General features: G+C 32.1%; 5 protein-coding genes and 1 long non-coding RNA gene across 10 annotated transcripts; 2 read left to right on the top strand and 4 right to left on the bottom strand.

Annotated features, from left to right (window-relative positions):
- Positions 1-2,537: 2,537 nt before the first annotated feature.
- On the bottom strand, positions 2,538-7,499 carry LOC100750138 (zinc finger protein 568). 2 transcript variants are annotated; one of them, XM_003486011.4, is made up of 12 exons: positions 7,249-7,499; positions 6,353-6,585; positions 6,106-6,279; positions 5,183-5,371; positions 4,772-5,100; positions 4,194-4,435; positions 3,900-4,080; positions 3,603-3,840; positions 3,383-3,523; positions 3,186-3,305; positions 2,920-3,075; positions 2,538-2,853 (listed from the first exon to the last, which is right to left on the bottom strand). In XM_003486011.4, the coding sequence occupies exons 2-12, from the start codon at positions 6,572-6,574 to the stop codon at positions 2,620-2,622; spliced, it is 2,226 nt and encodes a 741-aa protein (XP_003486059.2). In that variant the 5' UTR covers positions 6,575-6,585; positions 7,249-7,499; the 3' UTR covers positions 2,538-2,619. The 2 variants fall into 2 exon arrangements, with proteins under 2 accessions (XP_003486059.2, XP_012250022.1); XM_012394599.3 differs by lacking the exon at positions 7,249-7,499 and adding an exon at positions 6,795-7,225.
- Positions 7,500-7,947: 448 nt separating this feature from the next.
- LOC100750022 (glycerol kinase) lies at positions 7,948-11,025 on the top strand. Of its 2 annotated transcripts, XM_024372721.2 has the most exons (10): positions 7,949-8,383; positions 8,651-8,909; positions 9,023-9,240; positions 9,315-9,527; positions 9,614-9,724; positions 9,795-10,051; positions 10,158-10,363; positions 10,475-10,612; positions 10,683-10,760; positions 10,829-11,025. In XM_024372721.2, exons 1-10 carry the CDS (start codon positions 8,303-8,305, stop codon positions 10,924-10,926), a joined length of 1,659 nt encoding a protein of 552 aa, XP_024228489.1. In that variant the 5' UTR covers positions 7,949-8,302; the 3' UTR covers positions 10,927-11,025. The 2 variants fall into 2 exon arrangements, 1 of the variants encoding a protein (XP_024228489.1); XR_002948076.2 differs by lacking the exon at positions 10,829-11,025 and having other exon boundaries at positions 7,948-8,383; positions 10,471-10,612; positions 10,683-10,707.
- LOC112214160 lies at positions 8,490-8,976 on the bottom strand. Its single transcript, XR_002948077.2, has 2 exons — positions 8,809-8,976; positions 8,490-8,741 (listed from the first exon to the last, which is right to left on the bottom strand). It is a non-coding gene; the product is annotated as an uncharacterized LOC112214160 (long non-coding RNA).
- Positions 11,026-11,089: 64 nt separating the features above from the next.
- Positions 11,090-12,920, bottom strand: LOC100747276 (testis-specific serine/threonine-protein kinase 3). Of its 3 annotated transcripts, none has more exons than XM_003485986.4 (6): positions 12,548-12,920; positions 12,292-12,461; positions 12,044-12,193; positions 11,700-11,973; positions 11,409-11,588; positions 11,090-11,338 (listed from the first exon to the last, which is right to left on the bottom strand). In XM_003485986.4, the coding sequence occupies exons 1-6, from the start codon at positions 12,704-12,706 to the stop codon at positions 11,180-11,182; spliced, it is 1,092 nt and encodes a 363-aa protein (XP_003486034.1). In that variant the 5' UTR covers positions 12,707-12,920; the 3' UTR covers positions 11,090-11,179. The 3 variants fall into 3 exon arrangements, 2 of the variants coding, with proteins under 2 accessions (XP_003486034.1, XP_033174302.1); XR_001102816.3 differs by having other exon boundaries at positions 11,198-11,338; positions 11,692-11,973; XM_033318411.1 differs by having other exon boundaries at positions 11,199-11,588; positions 11,692-11,973.
- Positions 12,921-13,204: 284 nt separating this feature from the next.
- LOC100749899 (RNA-binding protein 8A) lies at positions 13,205-14,372 on the top strand. The gene is made up of 4 exons (XM_003486009.4): positions 13,205-13,436; positions 13,586-13,732; positions 13,875-14,136; positions 14,217-14,372. Exons 1-4 carry the CDS (start codon positions 13,376-13,378, stop codon positions 14,245-14,247), a joined length of 501 nt encoding a protein of 166 aa, XP_003486057.1. The 5' UTR covers positions 13,205-13,375; the 3' UTR covers positions 14,248-14,372.
- A 449-nt stretch (positions 14,373-14,821) lies between these two features.
- LOC100749782 (26S proteasome regulatory subunit 6A-B) lies at positions 14,822-16,874 on the bottom strand. Its single transcript, XM_003486008.4, has 3 exons — positions 16,601-16,874; positions 15,123-16,256; positions 14,822-15,050 (listed from the first exon to the last, which is right to left on the bottom strand). The coding sequence occupies exons 1-3, from the start codon at positions 16,640-16,642 to the stop codon at positions 14,940-14,942; spliced, it is 1,287 nt and encodes a 428-aa protein (XP_003486056.1). The 5' UTR covers positions 16,643-16,874; the 3' UTR covers positions 14,822-14,939.
- Positions 16,875-27,599: the final 10,725 nt, after the last annotated feature.

Raw genomic sequence — 27,599 nt, 5'->3', positions numbered from 1 at the left:
TAAAGTTTTAGAAAACTTAAATTATAAAACGTTTTTGAAGGAAATTCTTGTAATATCCTTGTGGACTTTAAAATTTCGACAGCAAGATATAAATTAATCCAAATAACATTTTTATATCGACATATATATGTTTATATATAACATAATCGATTCGTAATTAGCCATGTGTAATTCTAGAAATCATGATTATTTAACGGGAGACTACTGAGATCTCATTCTTTTGTGAAAAATTGAATATTCTTAGATGTTATCGCGTTAGTTCGTTTTGAAAGACCGAACTGGATAAAGAAGCATTAAGGGTACGAATTCTCAACACAGAGACTGCCGGATTCGAATATTATTCACACTCAATTTAACTTATTGAGAGCCACGAGATGCTGCTTGATGGCTCAAGCTACAATAGCGTAACAATTAATCGCTGAATGGAGTATCTCAGACCTCCGTAATTTCCTGTCATTTATCAAAACCATCCCCTTAGCGTTTCTGCAAAACACATGCACTACTACTGACATCTATCATTGATAATTACGGTAAGAATTGATCCCAGAGTTCATTTAACGAATTGTCTCTAAATGACTTATCTTGAATGTTAATCATTTAATAGCAAGTAGACTTTCATTTGTTTATCATCGCAAATATTGCTAACAAAAGAATGAAGAAAAAGACAACGACTAAGAACATTATAATTTTATTTAATTGTACATATTTGTATTAATATTTATAAAGAATGTTACATAACTAATAATACATAGAAATTAAATACATAGTATGATGTCATGTCTATAACAAATATTATTCTTATACAGTTTGTCATAGGAGATATTATACATAGAAACGATGCAATATATTGATTTCAAAAGTTCAGAAAGGCGATTCGTTCAAATTTTGTATGGTACTTTGAAGCATTTAAATCTTAAATTCTCTAATTCTACCGCTAAGGCAAGTTCTTGGGTATTCTTCCGAATGGTCCCTGAGCAGAACAAAATCCAATGAGTATCATTGGGACAAGGTAATTAAGCTTGAAATATAAAATTTTACCTTTGAAAGGTTATACGTTCGAAACATACTATTAAGATACTCCGTTCGACATTTTTCACGAAATTAACGGCAGTAGCATAATATGCAACTGTGGATAAACTATTCGAATAAACTGAATCATTTCTACGTACAAATCAAGCCCTTTCTTCTTGCCTTTCTTCCAATCACGAAAACATAATATGTACTCACATATCGCTGCTCTCTTTGATAGTGACACATCTCAAAAAATTTCAAATTTACTTTTATTCAATAGGAAGCCTACACTATGTTTCTATTTTTATCATGTTAAACCGTATATTTATATTTTTAACTACCAGTTTTGCGTCAGATGGCAAAATCATTACGTATACCGTTATCAACCAGGCCTTAGTCCTGCAACAACACTGGCCCATCTTCATCTGTTTTATAACGCTATAAATGGAAGGTTGTACTACTTTCGCGAATAGTGGCATATCTCGTATTAAGTAAGCCTTATAATATTGTTGAAATGGGTTACAAAGATTTCTTTGTAAATTTTAAAACGCCCTCTTTTAAAGTTTACAATTTTTGAATTGTGCCACCATCAAAGCAAAATAGCGATATATACCTACGTAATTCTCTTACTGTTTTTTTGTTTCACGCATAGAGATATCCTTAACCATCTTTATCCTAAGCCAAAAGACCGAAACATCAATAAGCGAAAAGATTAGACACATTAAAAAATATCGACATGAAGTTTGTATTGACATTAAACGCTTTTGAATGTAATATACATATACGTACCTCATTCATACCCATATGGTTATATGTACTAATTGTCGAATGCACCGTGTATCTAACAGCAGTGAAGATCTATTACATATAGAGACCTGCATCTTCCAAACTTATAATATCCCGAAGCTAAGATCTTATATTTCAAATCTACTGTCTCATCCAATGATATCAGCTAAATTTCGTCTCGTTCGGTCACGGATGCTTTTCGGTAGTATAGCCAACATGTTTGTTACGAACTACAATTTATGTTAAACGCGTAAAAAAGTATTGATATCAAGAAAATTAATACGATACATTTAGTGAATTATGATGGAAGTTATTAGAAGATATACAAACATATCTACTAATAGGCACTATTTACTAGTTTAGTATGAAACTAACCACTAATTTTCGTTGATTTAATTTGAGTAAATTGCTTATGCGCAGTGACCATTATAAGATAAGAAAAGATAAGGGTCATAAACATAAAACGCGGCTTAAGAGAAATAAATTACAATTAAAATGATACTATTGACTGCTTTGCGTTGTAAATAACCATATAGAATATCTAGTTTGATATTACTATTTTTAAATATCATTTTCATGTTCTCTGAACAATTTCTTCCACTTTCATTTCCATAAAAGTAAATTGAAAACGTTAAATGTTATATTGTATAATGAGTTTAAGTTTTTTGCCTTTTGCATCAATTACAGCTAAATACAAAATTCAAGTTTAATCGAAGAATAATATAGCAGTTTCTTCAAAATTACACGTACTTAAACTTAAAGATTTATTAAGAAGCGGACTCCTTATTAAGAAGCTATAGTACATCACAATGATACAAAAATTCACGTGTTTTGTACTAAGCTTAACCAACTTCGGCCTTCACCACCAACCGATGTTGGAAATCGAATTTGTACTAATCGTACAGCATTTTTCTCTTCTTCCGCTTCTTTGTACTCTGAGGTAGTTGGTACAACTATTGTTTCCCCATCTTCCGTTTCATTATAGTTATATACCTCTTCTACTTGCTCCGAATCTTCAGTTTTACATTCTATCACTTCATTTTCAGCGAAGTTCATCTGAAAAATATCAGCTGTTTTGATCTGCACGATATACTACATTGTAGCATATAATTTGGTACATACTTCTCCATCAACGAGATGATTTACTTCCTCGTCCGCAACATTTTCCTCTGCTGGAATATTTAATACGTCTTCTTCATTATACATTTGATCCTCATTTTGCTGCTGTATGATAACATGATCTTTTAACTCTGTCACATATAGTTCAGTTTCATCCAACTAGAAAATAATTAAAATATAAAGGATATTAGTTACATCTTACAACATAATAAATATATGAAAAATAAAAAAAGCATAAAGAAAAATGAAAAACAAACTTATTTAATTACCTGGTCATTTTCCGCTTCATCTACTAAAAGTTCCACGTTGCCATTAGAAATTGTTATGACTTGATCATCTTCCGTAGTGAGACGCGGTTGATTCACCACAATGGTATCATTTAAGTGTCCCTAAAAAATATTCGTGTCGTATTAGTACTGTCGCAGAATTTACAGAATCTCGTCGTTGTAATATGATATCAGCTCACCTGAGTTTGCATATGAGCATACAACGAAGGTTTTCTCATAAAACCCATACCACATACTAGACATTCATACGGCTTTTTATCACTGTGTATAAACCGATGCGCATTTCTATTATCTCGACTATTAAATGCTTTACCACAAACCTGAAATGTTACAATACAATTCCAAAATTAAAAAAAACATCGTCGATATTAGATAAATAATCATTTTCAGTACAAGTACCTCGCAGAGATAAGGTTTCTCTCCAGTATGTATACGCATATGTTTTTTGAAATGTTCGGGATATACAAATGTTGCTGTACATATATCGCATTTGTACGGTCTTTCACCGGTATGAGCTGCTTTTATATGATAGTCTAATAATCTCCGCCGTTTAAATCCTTTTCCACAATCGTCACATTTGTACCGTTTATCATTATAATGCGTTGCACGCTTGTGCGATTGTAAATTTGATCGTTGACTAAAACGTTACGAAAATATTTTTTCATTATTTTTACATTTGCTAATTAATAGACATACCTAAATGTAGCTCCACAAAATTCACACTGATATGGTTTCTCTCCAGTATGTGTCCTTTCATGGTCCCTTATTTCAGCTTTACGGGCAAATGCTTTACCACATACTCTACATATGTATGGCTTGTAACCAGTATGTACTATATTGTGTACTTCTAAATTATGTGGCGAACCAAAGGCTTTTCCTGTAATTATTCCCATGAATACCAATATATTTTTGAATATATAGGATATATAGGATATATAGGATATATAGGATATATAGGAAAATGAAAAAGGAAAAAATAATGAATCATACCGCACTGGTGGCAAACGTACTCCTTTACACCATTATGAGTTCTTTCATGTTGATTAAGATTTTGTTGACTCAAAAATGTTTTGTTACATTGTGAACACTGATAAGGACGAGGTCGTATTTCATGTGTTTTTACGTGTGCTTTATAAGTATATTTTGAAGCAAAATCTTTACCACAATTTTCACATACATATGGGCGTACACCTGTATGTGTATTAATATGTTCCTCCAATAAATTTCTAGAACTACAAACGTAACAAATTGCAATACACACTAGTTTACACTACGTGAATACGTAATTTAACACTAGAACTACCGATAGTTAACACGAAGCTATTTCTACCAAAACCAGTCAAAATGGCTGATCTTTAAAAAATACGTAATAATAGAATATTTTCATATTTATTGATTTATTACTTTCTTACATAAGAAATTCCATGTTATGTAATACATTTTTGGTATTATTAATCCCTCTGGGACTATGATCTCTAAACGAGGGTTGATACATTCATAAAATTGTAGAACTGGTCATTTTAACTGGTGTGGTATTTCTAGCGTTAGAAATCGTAGTTTATAACTACCTGTATCGTTTACCACAAGTTTCACACGGCCAAGATTTCACTTGTGGATAATGTATTCTTTTATGAATCCTAAACAACCGCAAATTACTAAATATTCTATTACATATTTCACACTGAAAATCTCCTTCCTCTTTAGCAACATGATCATCAAGATGAATAGATAGTTGATTTCTCTTTTTAAAGTCATCCCCGCATATGTCGCAAATATATAAACGAGTTTCGTGCACACTCCTTACATGAGCGATAATAGACTTTGCATCTCCTACAGCTTTATCGTCTTCATTTGTACATAACAAACAGCTATATATAGAGCCATCTCTAGTAACAATCTGGAAAATAAATGAATAATCGCAGATTATCATTTCACAGTAATATAAACTACTGTTGAACATATTATTTGTCATTTCTTACTCGCTCTTGGGAAGGTTCAATTTTTGGTGTAATTTTTGCCCGTTTTATCCTCTTTCTTTCTTCAGTACCGCTTGTTTCTGGTATGGCCTCAACTTTCAAAATAATTTCCTCTGGTTCATAAGAAGGTTCCTCTTCTTCTTCCTCTATTCTTTCTTCTTCCCCTTCTATCCCTTGAATTTCTGATTCATCCTTACATAAATTTTGAAATATTACATATATATATGTGTATATATATGTATATATATAACTGGAACAATCCATAATATTAAAATGATAAAGGATAAAAAAGAATTTCATTAGGAAAAATTTAATGATTTCCAATGTTGTATCGCATAGTACATGTGTCTCCTCCGAAAGTGAAGGTATTTCAAAGATTTTAAGCTTATATCTACCTTCATAAATGGAACTATATATTTTTTTATACACCATTCAATGCATTTTTTAATTCTCTACAAAGGAGAAGGTATTTGGTTTGAGAAATTAGAAAATATTTTAACTTGATGAAAAACAAGAAAAACATAAACCAAAAGCTACTGTGTTGTTCTTCTCTAGTAACAAAAAGTTTTACAATATTAAGGTTAAAATATCTTTTAAACCAATCATTTTTCGACCCAAGTACCTTAATACATTTTTGTAGAGAATTAAAAAGTACATCGCATGGTGTATAAGAAAAGCATAGTTCCATTAAAAAAAAAAATAGAAATGACCCTAAAATCTCTGAAACGCCACCACTTATATAAAAGGCATAGGTACCATATGATGCACAACTAAAAACCATTTAATCTCTCTTAATAAAATCTTTTTCATCTTCTACCATTTTAATGGTATTGTTTATTCCAGTTGCATGGATATCCTGTACATATATATATTATAATATTTATAGTATATGTATATGTATAACTAGCTTTTACTTTATTCATTACCTTTTGTATATATCTAATTTCTCCATCTATATCCTGACTTTCTGTATTTTCTATGTAATCATGATCATTATATTCTTCTTCATTTTGCATATCAGATATCTTTTTAATAGTTTTCTTGTAGTTATTAAATAATTCTAATTTTACCTCTGTCAGTCGACTTTCAAGTTCATCAATCTATAAATGCCAGTTATTTTTTTAATTACCCTTGTATAATTTTATATGAATCAATAATTGATATCTCATTTACCTCATTAAATAATTTATAACATTTTTTACATATAACAAGAGAATGTACATTCTCTTCATTCAAATCTGTTTCTAAGACAGTACAAATGGCATCTACAAGTGATTTTTCTGACGATGTTACAGAGTTTTCATTAAAGATTCGTATACTATTCCTAGTAGATACACCAACTTTACTGTTACATATCAAACAATGAGTACTATCTTTTTCTGAATCAGCTGTCATCTTTTTGGCAACTACAAAAACAATACAGATATTAAAACATTGATTTAAAGTCTCAATAAAATCATACAATAAATTGCATGTTAGTACTAATGCTGTCACTTAGTGTATATATAATCATTCCTTCCTTTTTAATTGGATACACTAGTAGTTTTCAATATAGTGTTTAAAATATAGTATATAAAAAAGTAAAAAATGTTTAACATAATACATAAAATTATACCGTTATTCTAATTAAAAAGAGCAGTTGCGATAGTTTGCATGTCGCGGAATAATTTTTAGCTTTCATGATCGAGCAATGTGAGCAGGGGCAAAATATCCGTTAAAATAAAATTTTCTCGATGGTCTCTTCTTATGTAATAGCACGCACGGTGTATACCGAATATTGAGAATAAGAATGCAACCATCGATATCGTTGTATCCTCGAACAATAACGTATCTGACAATTCATTCTGCAAGCGAAGGAACAAGAAATAATGTGTCGAAGCACGATACAATGAGATTGCTTCCGTTATAGCATGGAACGAAGCATTCTGTTCTTCGCTCGCATCGATAAGTAACCGCTAAAATCCAATAACCCTAACAATAACGTGCGAGGAACAGTAAACAAAATATTTGCCTGCGTTCCTCGTCAAAATGAAGCCTTATAATAAACGTAAAAAGTTGCCAGCACTGACTTGAAATTTTCGTGTCTCTGTTCGAACGATTGGCAGCGAGCGAAACGGTAGATGGGTGTTGATGCCAACGCCATTTAGGTCCTCATGACAGATAGAGCGGTTGGTTCCGATGAAAGTATTACGAAAAATACACGCCAAAACGGTTGCCACTTTTTAAAACGTAAACGACAATTTGATGTCGTCTTCGCGTTAGGTGGAGGTACGCGATTGCGTATGCACGCATTGAATGCCCTCTATCGGATCCTTTCTACGCGTAATCCAGCCATATTTTACAAAATTTCCAATCTTACAAAATTCATAAAATTTGAAAAAATACATTAACAATATTTTAAAATATAGATATTGTGAGATAAACGTCTATTTAGCAAAAATTTTTCATTACTTTATAAAGGAAAAGCTTATTCGCTTGACTATTTATTGTGTATAATACTACTTTTTATTGAATTTAAGTAATCTAATTGGAAGATTTTCAATTGATATAACAAAATATTTTTGTTATTCTCCTTTCTATTAAGTTGTACAGATTAGTAACTATATTCGTGAAACGTATTTAGTATAATATTTCTGCATGTAAATGAAGAAGGATCATTTTCTTCTCTTGGCGCTTTGTCAAAACATTCCATGAACCAATCACAGTATTTTCTTCATAACTCGTTTTTTACTCTGTAGATTGACGTTCAAAATAAGATATACTTTATGAGATATCTTGACCACCGATAGTTTTTAAGTAGTAGTGTACCATTCTATGTTAAACATATCCGTAAATGGAAACCGGTAATCAGTTTGTGAATGCGACATACATCGATGTATAAAAGTTGTTCTTTGACGAGAAAGCGATCGATGAAAAACTGTCAACAACGTGCGGGTGGTTGAAAGCACTTATTTTTACGAATGATTCCTTCAGTACCTAACCTTATAATGTCATATTAATCTGAAATCTTTCACTTGCTAATTTCACATTCATGATTGTGACACTTCATTTAAATTGCCGGCTGATAGCGAATAAACAAAGACTTGTGATTACTAATAAACCGTTCGAGCAGTCTTTTATGAGATGAACAAAAATGAGTCGTCAAGTAGATATGGACCCCTCGTCGGTGCAATCGATGAAGGGACAAGTAGTGCTAGATTTTTGGTATTAAAAATTTGATTATCATATAATTAAATTATTCTAGTGTAATATCTCTAATGTAATAAAAATTTATAATATTTGTGATAAACAAAGTAATATATCGTTTGGGTCGTAATATACATTACATTTATTGAATCTACTTTTACTAATATATTGAGGAATGGCTTGGTGATTAATTGATCCTTCCAAAAAATATAAATAACGCATCATTCGATGTACATTCTTTATATTTTTATTAATGATTTACTAATGTGTGTACTATTATTTTAGGTTTTTGCTGCGGATACTGCCGAAGTATTAACATATCATCAGGTTTCGATATCACAATCATGTCCAAAAGAAGGATGGGTCGAACAAGATCCTATAGAAATATTACAAGCAGTCAGAGAATGTCTTAATCAGACTATATTTAATTTGAGGCAACTTACCATTGATCCTAGTGATATAGTTGCAGTTGGTATAACAAACCAAAGAGAAACTACAGTTGTATGGGACTCTATTACTGGAGAACCATTATACAACGCTATTGGTAATCATTGATCCAAAACTTTTACATACATTGTTTTCAATCATATATATCAATATCAACAAATCAATAATTAAATATTAAGAAAAATAAAATTTAAATTTACTATCTTATAGTATGGATGGATATGAGAACAACTTCGATCGTGGATGACATATTGAGAAAGATACGTAATCAAAATAAAAATTATTTGAAACCACTTTGTGGCTTACCGATTAGTCCATATTTCAGTGCTTTAAAATTAAAATGGTTACTAGAAAATGTGCCTCGTGTTCGTGAGGCTCTAGATCAAAAACGTTGTCTCTTTGGTACAATTGATTCTTGGTTAATTTGGGTCGGTTCAGTAATAATTGTTTATTGTGAAACGCATTTTTATATGAAAAATAAAAGCATTTTATTTTTTTGTAGAACTTAACTGGAGGGACAAATTTTGGTGTCCACGCCACTGATGTTACAAACGCTTCGAGGACAATGCTAATGAATATTACAACTTTAAAATGGGATCCAACATTGTTATCATTTTTTAATATACCTCCAGAAATTTTACCTGAAATCCGTAGTTCGTCAGAAATATATGGATATATACAAGATGATATTTTATCTGGAGTACCAATATCAGGAGTTAATATTTCTTATAATTAATATGTTTATCAATAAAATAGTAATTATAGATAAATATTTATACGTAAATATTTATACACACACAGTGTTTAGGTGATCAGCAGTCAGCGTTGGTAGGTCAAATGTGTTTACAAAAAGGACACGCAAAAAGCACTTATGGCACAGGTTGTTTTCTCTTATACAACACTGGAACTGCTGTAAGATTAACTTTAATATTTTTCAAAATATTTTCCTTCATACCTTGTATATTGATAAATTATTTTGAAGATTGTAGATTCGTCTCATGGATTATTGACAACAGTCGCCTATCAGTTAGGACCACAAGCAACACCGGTATATGCTCTTGAAGGGTCAGTAGCCATAGCTGGTGCTGTTATTCAATGGCTGAAAGATAACCTTGGTATACTGTCTGATATAAAAGAGTCTGAATCCCTTGTTGAACAAATTCCTACTGATAATCGAGTTACATTTGTGCCTGCATTTGCTGGATTATATGCTCCATATTGGAGGAAAGATGCAAGAAGGTAAATAACATGATAATTAAACATTATAATTATTCGTTAATATCAAATTAGAAATCTTAATTAATTTTGTTATCACATATCCCTTGCAAAGTATTTAATATTTCAGTGTTATATGTGGAATTACTGAAGACACTAATAGTACACATATTATAAAGGCAGCTTTGCAAGCCGTTTGTTTTCAGACAAGAGACATTTTAGAAGCTATGAAAGAGGACACTGGTTTAATTTTATCTAAATTGTTGGTAGATGGTGCTATGACTACCAATAATTTGTTAATGCAAATGCAAGCAGACATTTGTGGAATTCCAGTTGGTAAGTGGATTCTTTTTTCATAAAGACTTTACCTTTTCTGATTAAAACAAATAAGAATAAAATATACGAGAAAAAGAAATACCTGATTAATTAAAAAATTTTACAAGAAAGTGAGGCCTTTAATGTGTGAAACTACTGCACTTGGAGTTGCAATTGCTGCAGGAAATGCAGATGGTATACGTAAATGGGATGTGAAAATAGACGCCGCTGTACCAAGCGACACCTTTCTACCTTCGATAACTGAGAATGGTAAGTTCAATATCTTTTCGAATTTTTGTCTCATTCAATTCGTTAAAGATATGAATCATGTTTTATTTAGAACGAGATATATTATATTCTCAATGGAAAATGGCAATCGATCGTAGCTTAGGTTGGGAACCAGTAACTGATACCAACGGTATGTTTTCATCTTGGTCTCAAAATTTGATTTTGTTAATTTACTTGAAACGTTATGTTATTTTACAGACGATACAAAGAATATCCACAAAGCAACTGCTCCTGGTATTTTTGTGATAAGTACGATACTTTTGCTTATGATTGCCAAGTATCATTCTATGTTATGACTGAATGAGTACAGTACTATGTACTGTATTTGTCTCAGATTATGCATTTAGGCAGGTCCTGTTTGCTAATAAATATTTGGACTATTATTTGATATTAACTATACTGGTCATATTAAACCTTGTAAATATGAAGAATGAACTAAAGAACAAATACAAATAAAAGTGCCATAATATTGTGATAATTTTAATATTAAACGAAATACGGAAAATCAAGAAAATGTCCTTTGGAGTTTGGAGATAAGAGACTTGGAATTTATTTCAAACAGCGGTATCGATTGCTGCTTTCATCTGAAATGCTGAAATTAGATGACCGAACGTCGGTAACTGACGCTCCAATACCAGTCGCATGCCTTTTTGTTCCTTTGTTCTTTTCACTTGCTATTTTCTTTATATTCGGTACTATAGGAATATCCTTCGAAATTATATAAAATATATTACTAACCATTAGCGCAACATATAAAACAAAGAATTTGAAATATTACTGTTAAAATGTCGCTAGTAGAGGTCTGGGCGGTAACAAGAGACGTAGCAAGCCAAACATCATTTCTTATGTGATCAATATGCAATCGTATTCGTTGCGATACAAGTATTCGTGAGATAAGTGAACGACAAGCTTGAGACACGTTTGGTTCTTTAGGAAATATAACTTTATTTTGTACTTGCTATATCGCAAAAGAAAGAAAATGAAATAACATGGTAGAATTCTTACTTAAGCGAATAAAATTTTAAGTTGAACTAGATTATATTACTTTCTCTTTAATGTACCTGGGTACCTTTAGAAGTTGGCTGTAATTTGTATCATCAAATGGTAGTCGACCATAAACCATTGCATAGAGTACTACTCCCATGGACCATACATCAGACAATTGAGGTAAATATGGAACACCCTTTAATATTTCTGGTGAAGCATAAGCATAGCTACCGCAGAAAGTTTCACTTAACGGAGCTATACCGTTCTTCGATTTCATTTGTCCACGTGCGAATCCAAAATCGGATAATTTGATATTGAAGTTCTGATCCATTAAAAGATTTTCGCATTTGATGTCTCTTAAATAAAATTATGTAGTTAAATGTGATATGCGACATTTAATATTTTTTCTTTTCGTTAAACTTTTACCTATGTACAACACCACGTCCATGACAATAATCGATAGCTTCTAATAATTGCCGAAACCATCGACGGCTACGGAATTCATCGATAAATGTATCACGCCTTATCATATCCAATAAACTACCGCATCGAGCATATTCCATAATTATATAAACGCTAAATATTAAGTATTTATATGGATTATATATATGATCAGTGAAAAATATTATGTTTTTAAATGATATAATGATAAAATAAAAAAAACGTTAACTAACCGGTGAGTTGTTTCGATTGCTTGAAGAAAACGAATTAGATTTGGATGTTTTAAACCTTTAACAACTTCTATCTCACGAGGCAAAAATTTTTTTAAATAATCGCCGGGTGCTTGAAACTTTGAAACAATTTTTACTGCTACTTGGCAATCATGCCGATTAGATTTGGCAATCTTTCATTACAATTTTTTTTATCAATAATTGACTAGTTATTAAATATTGACTTTTTTAATATCAATAAATGGTTTACATAACATACTTTTACAGTGGCATACGAACCGGTACCTATTGTTTTACCAAGAGTGTATCCGTGCGATTCAAGAATAGTTAATTTCTTTTCTAATTTTTCGTCATTTTTACCTTCCACGGTTTTTAATAAGGATTTCGGGGAGTTATCTGTTATTGGTGCAGTTGCCATGTTATGCGTAAACAATTACTGTACTATATTATGAATTCAAATAATCACTATGAACACATTATTATGCTATTTTCTTTGTGTTTTTACGTCGGTTTCAATACACGCAACGATGTCATTTTACTTGTTAAGTTACATGTTTTAATGAATCTTTTAAGGAAAATTGGTATTCCATAATTTGTCAATTTGAACGCTATTGAAATTTGGCATGATGCTCGTCATATATATATCCAGTTTAGCAAACATTTGAAATACGATTGTTATTGATATCACGATGATTTTATGAAAAATATCATAAAATAATATTTTTTGTAGTTCATGGGTTTATGAGTTTCATCATAAGCAATTTTTAGAAGATTACTACATATAGTTTATAAAATAGTTTTATCTTATTATCAATAGTTTAATTTTTTTCAAAATAAAAAAAACAAAATTAGGGGTATTTATATCTTACATAAATTGTTTAAGGACGATGTTTTCTACATGATAGAAACAAAAACTGGTAAAAACATACATCTAGAATCTAGATAATGTGTACTTAGTGATTGTCGACTATTATGTGTAACGTGAGTCGTGAATCATCGTGATTTGTATCCATTACATGGTGGTAAATACAGTGGTAGGGTATTTGATCAAGGTTACTATTGAAAGAAAACATTTAACAATTTAATTATGGCAGATGTGTTGGATATTGATAATGCAGAAGAGTTTGAAGTCGATGATGAAGGCGATCGTAAGTTTAATATTTTATCATGAGTTATACATAAGCGTGTGACATTTGTTATAACCTCTTTACTTCGTGATTTCGTTTAGTATGATTTAAGTATATCTTTATAGTAATAAATAATAATTTTTGATAATATTCCTGCTTTCATTTATTAGAGGGTATTGCACGTTTAAAAGAAAAGGCAAAAAGGAGAAAAGGTAGAGGACATGGTGCAGAATTGGTGTCCACTCGTGATGATGTTGGTCATTATGAATCAATGAACATTGTTGAGGAAGACGATGATGAACCAGGTCCACAAAGATGTAAGAAAGCATTTTAAATACTTTATATTTAACAGAGTATTTGTATAATTTGTTAATAAAAAGCTATTATTATAATAAAAAATAATAAAAGTGAAATTATTAAACATTTAATTTTGAGATATTTATAGAGAATTTATTATAGCTGTAGAAGGATGGATTTTATTTATAAATTCAGTACACGAAGAAGCACAGGAGGATGACATTCAAGATAAATTTTCAGAATTTGGGCAAATAAAAAATTTACATTTAAATTTGGATAGAAGAACAGGCTTCTTGAAAGGATATGCTTTGGTAGAATATGAAACATTTAAAGAAGCTCAAGCAGCAAAAGATGCTTTAAATGGGACAGAAATCTTGGGTCAACCTATTTCAGTTGATTGGTGTTTTGTAAAGGGACCAAAGAAGTAAATATTTATTAAAAACTTTAGTATAAAAGTATTTATTAAATTTAAATTTGACTAATAAATTAATTTTTTTATTACAGAATTAAGAAGAGAAGTCATAGAAGACGATGAAAAAGAAGATTATCAAGAAAGATTTTTATTTCTCTTATGTATGACTACTTTGAATAAAGATCGTTTTGTACTTGACAGATATTGTAAAGACATAAAATATTATAAATATAGTTTGCAGAAAATTTCATAAATTGTAGAAGTTCTATCCATTTATAATTAGCATATTGAAAAGGATTCAACTTAGATTTATAAAAATAGGAGTTTGTACAATTTAAACATATATATATTTATTTAATATAAATTTGCCAGTAACTAAACTTTTAGTATTGTACATAAAATTTATGGATTACAATAGCAGATAATTAAAATGACAAATGTAATTTTGTTTTTCCATTTTCAACAAGCATTTTTAAATTTATAAATCGAAAGTTAAGTATATAGGGTGGCTCAGCTAAATCTACTTTGTTTATTGTTGTATGAAAAAACTTGTCAAGACAAAGTCAGACTATAACATTGTCCTCAGTTTTTTCATAGAACAATAAATATCTAAGTTATTTGGGTAATCCCATTTAGCTGGGCTTTCCTATACATATAAAAACATCCACAGGAATTTTAACATGCTATATATTTAATATTTAACATGTATTGAGTCGTTTATTTAACAAACGAGGTTATTTTGTTATTGATATTTAATTTTGTTTACAGTTTCTATAGTCATTTATTATAGAATGTAACTTAATAAATAAAGCACATTAGGCATAATAGTTGAGATTGGCTTTCTTCTTTGCTTGAACTTCATTAATAGCTTCCATTAAATCTTCGTGTGTAACTGCTGTTGCATTGCGTCTTAGTGCTATCATACCCTATAAAAAATGAAGAAAAATTGATCAATGTCTGAATTATATTATTACTATCAAATATTATAATATATGTACCGCTTCAACGCAAACGGCTTTACATTGAGCGCCATTAAAATCATCGGTAGATCTTGATAATTCTTCAAAATTGACGTCCGGAGACATATTCATTTTTCGCGAATGAATTTGCATTATACGAGCCCTAGCTTCTTCATTTGGATGCGGAAATTCTATTTTTCTATCCAAACGACCGGATCTCAGTAAAGCTGGATCTAAGATATCTACCCTATTTGTAGCTGCTATCACTTTAATATCTGCAGTAGAACTAAATCCATCTAATTGGTTTAATAATTCCAACATAGTACGTTGCACTTCTCTGTCACCAGCTTTTTCAGAATCAAAACGTTTTGTTCCAATTGCATCCAATTCATCTATGAAAATAATTGCTGGTGCCTTCTCTTTTGCAAGCGAAAATGCATCTCTTACTAATTTTGCACCATCTCCGATAAACATTTGAACTAGTTGGGGTCCAGCTAATTTCAAAAAAGTAGATTTTGTTTGTGCAGCACAAGCTCTAGCTAATAAAGTTTTGCCAGTTCCTGGTGGTCCATACAATAATACACCTTTGGGAGGTTGGATACCAAGATTTTCAAATTTCTCTTTGTGTGTCATAGGTAAAACAACAGCTTCTATCAATTCTTGAATTTGTTTGTCCAAGCCACCAATATCTGAATATTGTTCCGTAGGTCTTTCATCCACTTCCATAGCCTTCACTCTTGCATCATATTCAGCAGGTAATGTTTCAAGGACAAGATAGCTATCCTTATTGACACCAACTAAATCACCAGGTTTCAAAGCTTCCGCATCAACCAATCCAATTACAGGTAAAAAATATGTTTGACGAGTAGAAGTTTTAATAACTGCACATTTGCCTTTCCTTTGTGCATCTAAATCAACAACCGCACCATCTTCTTCTCCCATATTTTGGGGATCTACATCTAGCAACTCTATAACATTAGATACTAAATATGGTAAAGTTTTATTTACTTTAATTTTTTCTGTATTCTCTTTAATTTTGTCATTTTGTGCCTGAAGTTCATGAGAAATACGCATTACTTCGCTTTTCATAATTTTGATCTCATTGTCTAATAAACGTGTACGGGATACAATTTCATCTGTAGACATTCTCCAAACATCTTCACCCAAAGCTTCCTAGAAGAACAGTTACAAAAATATTCATTTTTTATTTATCATATATAATTAACTTGATTTTAGATAATGTAAATTGCAAGTACTTTTAGAAATAAATTTATAATAGCTTTTTAATATTTATTGGCTGAAATTTTTGAATATAAATAAAAAATGATTGTATTTTTTGCAATATTTTCTTGTTTCACAAATATTTTACTAATTGTAATAAATCTAATTTATATCAAATCTTATATGTTAAATACTATACGAATCATATCATATAAAAAATATACGATTCTGGAAGATAATTTAGATATGCTTGTCATTCCACCTTAACCTATATGAAGTAAATTTGCGATCTATACCTCTCCATCCTCCCAGAGAGATTTGTCCTCGAGGGTAGCCATTTATTTAAATAAATTTATTATTTTTAAAACGACAAAAGTTCAAAATCTTTTATAAATTGATGCGATGCGCAAAGTTTACTGAATTATGAAATTCACTAACCACTTGCACTAAGTTCATAAGTATCTACAATCTACATATATGTAAATATAAGCAAAAAGTCAGCTAAAAAATGTGCACTAAGAATAGAGCCCTCTAGCAGGTAGCAGCTGAACTATATGCACATTTTCTGGCACTCTTGGTGGGAGAAACATACATATGCACAACGAGAAGGGAAATGTACATTCGTATCGGCGACTAGTGAAAAAACATAAATTGTTTAAAAGTTTGAATAAATATTACAGATAAATTGTTCTTTTTATTGTAATGATTACGGAAAAGCCACTTTGAGATCATCTTGAAAATGATTATACAATACGATAAAAATGAGATTATTTATTGTAAAATAATTACATAAGATGTATTTAGAAAGAATTTCAACAAATCCGAATAGTTTAACAGCATTTTACAATCTTGTTATTTATTTTATGATTATTTCCTAATATAAAATGACTATTTTGACCGATAAGTCTTTTGCTCTCGAATTTTCTTAAAAAATGGCTCCGTTTTCAAAAATTTCAAAATGTTTCAAATATCTCTTATATAATTTTACTCTCTTAATATTTTTAAGTATTTACCAATTTTCTTGAACGTTTCTTAAATAACTTGTTCCTTAAACTTGCGAGAATTAGAAAGAATTTGAGGTTTATGGCTGTTGGAAGAATTTAAAATGATTAACATTTTGTTAACTTATAAACCAAGTATATTTTAGTTATTCAATTCAATTTACAGGTTTACAATAATTGTACAATTGTACGATAAGTTTATAATTTTCTGTATAATAATTTGTGTAATTGTGTCAATTTAAATTAATTTGATTCCGTTACTTGACTAATGGAGCTAAAACAACTCTCATGTGAAAATAACATAATTACAAAACTTATAAGTGCTCGTGATACGGCGCAGTGTTTTGCCGCTCATTTTTGAATTACCAATTCACTATTAATCATAAAATAGTAAGCACATGCTTTTCGGTCAACTCTATATGGAGTACGAAGTACGAATGCACATTTCCCCTGTCGCCATACATTCGCACGTTTCCCCACCATTAATCGTTAGAGGCAGTAATTCGTGAAGCCTATTTTTGTCTGAATTTTTCCCATGCTCGTTGACGATCTTCCTATTCATCTCTGATACCTTGAGATTCTTTCCATGTTGATGACGTTTCTATGTTTTCTTAATCTATGCTTTAATAAAAGTAGAAAAATTCTTTTTTAAGAATATTTCTACTGTTTTTCGAAGGAACATGAAGGACGACAAATACTTATATAAAATAAAGTATGTATTACTTTATACTCTTGTATAGTAATATAGGAAGAAATATAGGTAAGAGGAATTTAATACTTTTCTATATGGAGTAACGAGATGCATCGACCAACGAATGAAGAAATGTAATTCTATTAAAAAAACATTGTCCTCCATGTATTCACCTGCAAAGAAACTAATAACATCAAATTATGCCCTTTTCGGCGTCAATCAACTCTCGTTTGAAAGCTTCTTTCATACAGCAAACAATTTTGTAATAATTTGAAATCATGAAGTTAGGTGTTTTATTCTATTTAAGTCAGACCACCATACGTGCTAGGGAATAATTCTCTGTTTATTTATTAATATCACGTTATTTACTTTGATCTGACCGCGAATTGCAGATATATTGTCCATAATGTTAATGGAAAGCCAATGGAATTTTATCAATATTTTTCAAGAGAATGGTTCAAGTACCAGCCATGATTCTGTGACAAGTTCGGTTTTCGTGATAAGTAGAATACGATGCAAACGAAGAAAAATTTGATCTTGAATTTCAAGAAATTTTTTTCAACAGATTCTCACCGACCCGAAGGTGTAGAAGTGGCCTATGTCAGTGACGATAAAATATATTATTTTCTCCTGTACGTTTTTCTAAAAATGTATTGTAATTTACTTATTTGTGAAACCTAGATATTTCTATTTAGAAGATAACAAGATGAGGCGTAGAATATCATTCTTTTATTTCTTATTCCATTTAGAAATTTTGGGAATTATCGATAGATCTGACATATACAATGCTTTTTCGTACCCCACATTTTGTGAGTCATCTGATCCTCTTACCATTATTTTATCTCGAACTCATAATTATTATCTTTATGTTTTTTTGTATATTAATCAATTTTTTTTAAGTAGAATTAAATTATGACACGGATATTAAATTTCTAAGCACGGGTATCCATCATAATTTTTGCGTATATATTTTTCACTAATTCAAAGGTTGATTAAGGAAGCTTTCAATTTTTTGGTTACAATTATTTATTTTCAGTTGTCCTCTGCGGCTTCAATACATGAAATACTTGATATACAATGATCCAATAATGTTCATTAAATACGAAGTACGAAACCTATCTACGCTAAATTCATCTATGATCGATATCTTTTGCCGTATATCGTCGATATAAATGAAACGTTCGGTAATAAATTATCGCAGGTAGGTAAGCGTTTTTTTCTTTTAATTCTCAATATTCTTTCTCATTCTCTCTCTCTCTCTCTCTCTTTCTTTCTCTCATTCTCAACTATTACGCAATTTCACACATAGCAGCTTAAAGTGTAAAACCGAACCTACCATGGATAAAACGAACTTCCTTCTATTAAAAAAATCTACAATAGAAATCTCATATCTCAAATCTTGCGGCTGTTTCTCCGACCGCTCGCGTTCTTATTACAAATTAATCTTTCAACAAGGAAACATTAAGCATCGTTGGGAAGACCGTATGAACTACGAAGGCGTGTGTTCAGACGAAATTATGCGAAATATTCTATAATTCGCAAGTTTTTGTCGTCTTTGAACGATCTATTTTGCTAAGAAGTCACGGCAAAGAACGAAACGAATGCGACGCCGTTTGAAAAATTTACCCCATATCGTGCTAGGGCCATTTTATTTCTTTCTTTGTATTTTTTCTTTTTTGGTTTTTTGTTTTGGTGACAATCACAGCCCCACGTTGAACAGTCGAATGAGGAGAAGAGAAAGAAATTAGTGGCAGAATCGATAATAGCTTTTTTTTAATGGCATTCGATTCCTCACCCCTGCTAATTTAATAATCGAACCGAACCGTATAATTCAGTGATCGAACGATCATATTATTATAGGTTCTTAAATTCCTGATGCGATGAATCGTTAGAACTGGGAAAATTAACTGTTAAATGAGCTCGATCCATTATTTCTTTAATCTATTTTAGAATCAAGTTGGAATATTCTATTCGCACTAAATAGACGATACAGATTCTTACTATTCGACTCTCACCGCAGACTATACAGAGACGAACTGGAAGAACGGTAGATAATATCGATTGAAAGAAGTAATTGAAATAATATTATATTTATATCATATCTTCGTTGTTGTTAGTGACAGAAATATTATTCTTTTCACTTTCTTCAAATAAAATATAGAGAATAAACTGTATGAAAATATGAATATTTAGTCATTCGGTTAAATCTTCCTAATAAATTGAACGCTGGAAGTTTTACTATATATCGGTAAAAGAAGAAAAGACTGTTAAGTAATTGTAAGTAAACTAAACATCAGCTGTTTCGTGTAGGCAACAAATGAATCAATTTGACAACTTCCCCTTGTCTCTGTTTCCTCTAATTATTTCTTCGTCCACCCCTGAATCAAAATGATCAAAAATTCACTTCGTCAACGTAAGATCAGAGATTCACTCGCGACACATAGGATTACGACACTCCGCTTAAAGATATACACAGGTATAGATATCAAAAAGAAAGATTCTTCATGAAAAAGTTGTCGAAACATAAGTTTATCCTTTTTCTTTCTGAGATGGGTGATCAGATTCGTCACGAGTTGGGGTGAAAACAACGGCGTGCCCTCTTCGATTCTTCGTTACCCTTTCAACATATGCGATTTGCGCGAATGCTTGACGTTAGATTGTCATATAAACGTTCAAATGCATGTGGTTTTCTTCTTGTATTTGAACACGATCGAATAGAAAAATGGCACAAAAAAATGGAAACTTAAAAAGTTAAAATAGCGAATGTAGTAAATTATTTCTATATGACAAAAGAAAAAGAAGTGATACGTAGTTGCAATTTATTAAAAAATGGCATAAGTTTCCGTTGAAACATATATCGGAATAACACACGACCCGAGTTACATGTAATTTTTAAATATTATCACCGCTTGCCGCGATTAACGTTATATACGCTTGTTGAGGGGCTCGAAGTGGACACTCGGTACGAAAATGATTAGACAAATATTGAAACATCCGAAAAATACGTCACACGATTTTTTTCTTTGTTGTTAAAGGCGTTACAGAGAGAGAAGAGATTCTATACGACTACGGCTTCGTGCACATTTACTTCGTGTTCTCAATTAACTGTTTAGTGGATACTGAAGTTTTGTCAATCCCGAGAGAAGTAACGTTAACAGCTACGTATACATATGCATATACATATACGTATATTTTTTATTTTTTGTATTTCTTTTCCTTTCTTTCCTTTTGTAAATCGTGTTGCGCAACACATGTTCGACGACTTTAATCGCAGAAATTCCAATTGTGTTTTAACATCGATCAGTCGCAATAATAAAATGTAGAAAAATCTATATTTTATTTTCTCGCACTGAGTCCACGCGTTGTATAATAATACCTTTGCTCTTTTTTCTTTAAACGTTAAATAATTATGCATAAAATTGAAGCGTACGACTTATTTTTGGCGTGTTTGCGCGAGCGTTTTTTCTTTTTCCTTTTTCTCTTTCAATTATAGATTAAGAATCAAATCTGTTGAGATACATCAAGTAAAGACAGATTTAGCTACCGAACGAACTCTATTCAATAATCTATCGATGTTTTTTTTGTAAATATATTGATTACTATAAGCTCACAATATACACGTATAGTATATATACTTGAAGAGAGCTCTCGTGTAATTTTATGAAATACGTTATACAAAAAGTTACAATTAAAAAGAGAGGATCGAATAGTATGTCTTATTTACTTCTTTTTCTTTACATTAATTAATGTCCGCGTTACTGATATATTATCTTTTTACATGGTTACAATGTACGGTCAAAAATTTAGTAGTATCTGGTATGTAGTTTTTTATGTGGGAAGTTGCAAGTGAGCGAGAAGCAAATTTCAGAAATTAAAAAGTTAGCGTTGTTGGCGCAACATCACCGATTCTCTTTCTTTTCACCTCCCTCCCTTTTTTTTAAAAGACTATGAACTATATTTCAACATTTTTTCTGAATTCTTATTAATACATTAACATACTGACAATTATGATGGAACGATAGCTATAGTTATACCTGTTTTATATGTATATCGAATTATTTAGAACAAAAATTATTTCTATAATACTAAAGTGATACCTATACGTTTAAATTTATCTTTTTTATTAGACATTTAATATATCAATTGTTATATTCTATGTTGGTTTAAAAGACTATTTTGTACTTTGTTATAAAATTACGTGAAGCTCTTTTACATTGTTCTATTGTAATATTCAAACTATTAAAACTCCAATTAAAAGAAACACGCTTGTCATATTTGTACTCACTGTTCAAAGAAAACTATCAAATATTATTAAATGCTCACAAAAATAATAGTCAAATTATATATCACATTTCTTCACATTTTTTCATATAGTTCATAATTTCTTAAGGAAGGAGAAAGAAATAGTACGATCGTCGCATCAATAACACTGACTTTACTTTCACGTCGTTTACGATCAAGCAATCGTTCGACTCGACAAAGATTGTCTTATTCGACCAGAAAAATATAAAAAATTCCTGGGGAGTCTTAGATCGTTTACGATCTAAACATCGTTCGGAAATTCAATTACGTTGCGATTGAATAACGTCAAAAAATATAGACATGCTCCTGTTATCAAGTGCGCACGTTCTACTAGAATCTCAAACATTTGCTAGAACAAACGTGAAAGTAATTACTCGAAATTATTGTCATCGATATTTATCTAAAATCTGACTAACGTAGGACCAACAGATCAGAATGACCGATGTACAAAGCATGATATCTACATCGTCTGCTCGATCGTTAAAAAATGGAAAGACTAAGATTGTAGAATCGATTGTTCGCATTTAAATGCGATTGTCTAGTAACCTAGTGACTTTTGTATTAATAATTATTTAAATGTTTACTTGGTTAATAATTTGGATGCAACCGTGATCGATCGAATACTCGGAGAATGATATACCGGTTGTCCAGAAAGCTTGTAATCGTCTCCTTCAGTTGGAGTTTTAATACATCGAAATGAGTAAGAAAATGTTTTTTATTTCTTTAAAAATCGGCACGATCTTTCCGAACAAACAAAACATACAACGTAGATTTGAGTCAAGAATACGCTAACGGACAAATTTATGGAAAATAGATTCAAATAAAAATAAAAGATCTCAAGGAATTTATAAAATAGAAAATTGTGCGATAAATTAGGCATAAATGGACAACTTTTACCTGTTCTTTTTTTAGAGTTATATTAATGGATCGATTAATTGAAAAGATGAAAAAAAAGAACAAGGAGAACAACAACAACTCGGACAAGAAAAACATGCGAATATCTGATCGTTCACTTTTTAAATCTACGAATCACGTTTTTCTTCGTTTCAGATGCTTGTCACAAGGCTACTTGGTTTTCTCATACCGGCTTTCACTCATATTATCTTTCAGTTTCTTTTTTCGTTTGTCGTTTTCTTTTCAAGAAAAACAGGACACAATGAAATATCAATCATTGATAATATTACACCAGAGGCACGAAATAGTCCAATTAACAGCAATCATCGGTATTTAGTATTTAGTATTCACGTAATGATACATATTATGCGTATTATGTATATATAGATGGACATTAAAATTTTCGCTATGTACATCGTTCGTTGCCAGTTTTATGTTCTGTTTTCCTGTTTTTGTCGAGAGCATAAAACAGTTACAAAACGAACGTTGTACAGGATATAAATAAGTACATACGTATGTATTTTGCGTATACAGGCGTAACACACACGTGTGTGGTTTCCAGTAAAAACGTGTTAACATTTAGAAGAAGATAGGCACAATCGATGGGAACGATGAGCTCCTGGAAAATGTGTCTCGCGCGTTGCTTCGTGTGACAATCGTTGTTTTCGTCAACGAATTCGATCGAACCAAATCTAATGACGATTAACGAATACCTCGTTTCTTCTTTCCTATCAGCTTTTCTCGCCGATCTTTTATTTTTTTCTAAGATGTTGAATTCATTTTAATTTACATATATGCCGACAAATTGGGATTGATCAATGATCGAAATGCAGATAACACCTAAATACAATATCGTTTATCCACGAGTAGAAACTTTTCCTTTTTAGGGAGGTATCTAAGCTACGAATTGAGGTAGAATTACATATGGATACATATAATAGAATTACAAATTCGAGACAATGTTTAAGTACACGGAGGTGGGGAGAGAGAGAGACTAACGAGACGTTCGAACAGCGATGAACGAAAAGTGTTCGTCAATTGTTTCTGGAATACGAATGCCAAGCTTCTGGAATAGACCATAGTGTCACGACTGTGAATGCTAGCCATATAATCATTATTGTTGCTGTTAATATACTTAACGATATTATCGATACACGTTACACTTATCAACTGACCTCTATACAACAACTAGAATTTCGATCAACTATATATTTACTATCACCATTGGTATTAATGTTAATATACGAACTCCACTTCAGATAGGAAACAACGAAGCCGATCCAACGCAAAACTGTGCTATCAGATCTCGAATGAACGCACTATCGAACGCACATCGTTTCGAATAATCTTAATGTAGAAACCGAATTCACGAGAGATAAAGATGTATTTATATTCTGAAATCTGTTGGATTTCTAATAGAAACACAATAGAAGTATAGAGAGAGAGATACAAGGTATATGTATACGTATAACGAAAGTTGTAGAAATGGCAATTGGGATGGTCTTTAGTTGGGATAATTCGGCTAGAGATGGACGTTGCCCAAAAGAGATAGACCGCAGATGACTTTGCAAATTCGCAACTAAAGAAGTAAAGACAGAAATTTGTTTTGTCCTCTAAATATTTTGGATACCTTTGCATATTTTCTTCGCGCAAAACGTATGGATCCAATGTCGCGTCTAAGTTCAATTCTACTTGTGAAAGATCAGTGTGCGTGAAACATATTCCTTGGATAGTATGGACTACAACATTCGTTCGAACTTTAAAGATATAACTAACGGTGGAATTATTTGAAAAGATTCAGATCAAAATTGAAATGCTTTCCTTGAAAACCTTGTATGTACGGTAACTCGATCGACAAAACACCTTCATGCCGAAGGGAAAGTTTGGTTTCCTCGACCTGAGACCTGAGACCTGAGACCTGACGATAGAGCTCCGAAAATAGTTTCTAATTATTAACGATATCTATGATTCACACTAACTTGATTCGGTAATGAGATGATCAACTGAACGCTTACGCGGAAACTCGCTTCTCGGTTTCCCCTTATAAAATATTTGTGCTGTTTTATAGAAAAGAAACTTAAGCTTACCCCTTAACAACTGATCGAGCTCTATCATTATCATATACTCTAAAAGACCGCGGATAAAGTATGATACAGAGTTTGTACAAACGCGTCGCGTACGTGTGTTACAACTTATAACAAGTCGGTTATTATATTCCTGCGAGGTTACGCGTACGCAATACGAGAACGCGGATTCGCGTAATTACACCCTAGGAACATCTCGAGGATCTATCAACGAATTCTCATCGATCGGAGGCTTCGTCGATATCGCATGCGTCTCGTTCGCCTACGATCGATCGTTCGCAACGTTACATCGATCATATTTTCAATCTCTTTTGATCGGTGAAGTAAAGTCGATCGATATTTCCGTAAAGAGAGTACATTAATATCGTTTCAAATTATCGCGATTACATTCGTATCTGGAATATAGCACGACTTTGCATCATCGACATCTACGACCCGTTTCTCTTCATAAACTACTGTGATCGGTCACATTCTTTGTGCCAACTCTGTATACTACATACAGAATCGATCTTCTATATATATATATATATATATAAATATATATATATATATATATATTTGTAAGTACGAGAAATGCATGACTGGTCGACATTTAACTCGCGTATAACTTATGGCTCTATGTACAATCGATTTTTACGTTTCAGTCGTCTGTCGAATGCAACATTACTAATGCTAATGCTAATCGTCAAAGTCGTTACTTCCGTGGCAGAACGACTGGTTCATTTTTAAATCTCTTTGGGCTTGGCTTCGTCTGGTTCGTTGAGAGGAAGCTCGTTTAACGTCGTTCTGTGGTCTGTATTTACGAATACGCATAGAGATTGGCGGAAGATGACGGGAACGGGCTCTGACTGTTAATCGGATCCAATGAAACCGAGCAACGATTCGTGCTCGTGTCTTCCGATTTCTAATGTCGACTTTCATAGCGTACAAAGAACGCATGGGACGATATGTCGGATCAATATTTATAAGGTACAGCGTAACTGTATATAATCGTAATGCATAATGTTCAATGTGGATAGAAATTTGTTGAACCGTCAACTGATGAAATAAAAAAACGTAGGGAACGTTGCTCGTGCACAGTCATCGATCGCGATGATTCTTCTCCATTTCGGTCCGCGTCAGGTCAAACCCCAAAGTCAGACCCCAAAGTCGAATCTTGATTATTTTCCGTTTCTTCGACGAGAGGGAATGAACAGACGTTTCGTCAGCGGTTTCAAAGACGACTCTGCGTGGAAGTGTTACAATTACGAGCACGATTTTCATTTGTGACACCTTCGTCGAGGCGGTTGGCTTGACTCGACTCGGCCTGATCAAATGTTAATTTCGACACGAAACACGCGTTTTTGGAAGAATGAAGAAATACGTTGACGCATATAGGGTTTGATCGAGTGGAGCAATCGATTCGTTTTAAGTTAACGGAGCTCGAGCCACGAGATTTCGGTTATCGTGCGCGTCTAACGATGTCTTTGCCACAAAGTACGTCCCTGACCGCCCTGCTGCCGCCCCCAGGTCACCCTCGATAACCATCTATATATATATATATATATATTTGTAAGTACGAGAAATGCATGACTGGTCGACATTTAACTCGCGTATAACTTATGGCTCTATGTACAATCGATTTTTACGTTTCAGTCGTCTGTCGAATGCAACATTACTAATGCTAATGCTAATCGTCAAAGTCGTTACTTCCGTGGCAGAACGACTGGTTCATTTTTAAATCTCTTTGGGCTTGGCTTCGTCTGGTTCGTTGAGAGGAAGCTCGTTTAACGTCGTTCTGTGGTCTGTATTTACGAATACGCATAGAGATTGGCGGAAGATGACGGGAACGGGCTCTGACTGTTAATCGGATCCAATGAAACCGAGCAACGATTCGTGCTCGTGTCTTCCGATTTCTAATGTCGACTTTCATAGCGTACAAAGAACGCATGGGACGATATGTCGGATCAATATTTATAAGGTACAGCGTAACTGTATATAATCGTAATGCATAATGTTCAATGTGGATAGAAATTTGTTGAACCGTCAACTGATGAAATAAAAAAACGTAGGGAACGTTGCTCGTGCACAGTCATCGATCGCGATGATTCTTCTCCATTTCGGTCCGCGTCAGGTCAAACCCCAAAGTCAGACCCCAAAGTCGAATCTTGATTATTTTCCGTTTCTTCGACGAGAGGGAATGAACAGACGTTTCGTCAGCGGTTTCAAAGACGACTCTGCGTGGAAGTGTTACAATTACGAGCACGATTTTCATTTGTGACACCTTCGTCGAGGCGGTTGGCTTGACTCGACTCGGCCTGATCAAATGTTAATTTCGACACGA

The sequence above is a fragment of the Bombus impatiens genome, unplaced genomic scaffold (genome assembly GCF_000188095.3).
Source record: "Bombus impatiens unplaced genomic scaffold, BIMP_2.2 scf_0095, whole genome shotgun sequence".
NCBI lineage: Eukaryota > Metazoa > Arthropoda > Insecta > Hymenoptera > Apidae > Bombus > Bombus impatiens.
The sequence above is the reverse complement of the archived record's forward strand: the minus strand, read 5'-3'. Positions and strand labels throughout refer to the sequence as shown.

Bases quoted from the DNA above. Each gene is read 5' to 3' on its own strand.
- LOC100750138 (XM_003486011.4), bottom strand. From the start codon at position 6,574: ATGACAGCTGATTCAGAAAAAGATAGTACTCATTGTTTGATATGTAAC. The intron at 3,841-3,899 runs GTATGTCTATTA...GTAACGTTTTAG, and splicing joins TTTTGTGGAGCTACATTTAG to TCAACGATCAAATTTACAAT. The intron at 3,524-3,602 runs GTACTTGTACTG...GTAACATTTCAG, and splicing joins AGAAACCTTATCTCTGCGAG to GTTTGTGGTAAAGCATTTAA.
- LOC100750022 (XM_024372721.2), top strand. From the start codon at position 8,303: ATGAACAAAAATGAGTCGTCAAGTAGATATGGACCCCTCGTCGGTGCA. The intron at 8,384-8,650 runs GTATTAAAAATT...CTATTATTTTAG, and splicing joins CAAGTAGTGCTAGATTTTTG to GTTTTTGCTGCGGATACTGC. The intron at 8,910-9,022 runs GTAATCATTGAT...ACTATCTTATAG, and splicing joins ACCATTATACAACGCTATTG to TATGGATGGATATGAGAACA.
- LOC100747276 (XM_003485986.4), bottom strand. From the start codon at position 12,706: ATGGCAACTGCACCAATAACAGATAACTCCCCGAAATCCTTATTAAAA. The intron at 12,194-12,291 runs GTTAGTTAACGT...CTTAATATTTAG, and splicing joins GCAATCGAAACAACTCACCG to CGTTTATATAATTATGGAAT. The intron at 11,339-11,408 runs GTAATATTTCAA...ATAATTTCGAAG, and splicing joins CTACTAGCGACATTTTAACA to GATATTCCTATAGTACCGAA.
- LOC100749899 (XM_003486009.4), top strand. From the start codon at position 13,376: ATGGCAGATGTGTTGGATATTGATAATGCAGAAGAGTTTGAAGTCGAT. The intron at 13,733-13,874 runs GTAAGAAAGCAT...AATTTATTATAG, and splicing joins TGAACCAGGTCCACAAAGAT to CTGTAGAAGGATGGATTTTA. The intron at 14,137-14,216 runs GTAAATATTTAT...TTTTTATTACAG, and splicing joins TTTGTAAAGGGACCAAAGAA to AATTAAGAAGAGAAGTCATA.
- LOC100749782 (XM_003486008.4), bottom strand. From the start codon at position 16,642: ATGGCTACCCTCGAGGACAAATCTCTCTGGGAGGATGGAGAG. The intron at 16,257-16,600 runs GTATAGATCGCA...CTGTTCTTCTAG, and splicing joins CTCTCTGGGAGGATGGAGAG to GAAGCTTTGGGTGAAGATGT. The intron at 15,051-15,122 runs GTACATATATTA...CATTTTTTATAG, and splicing joins AAGCCGTTTGCGTTGAAGCG to GGTATGATAGCACTAAGACG.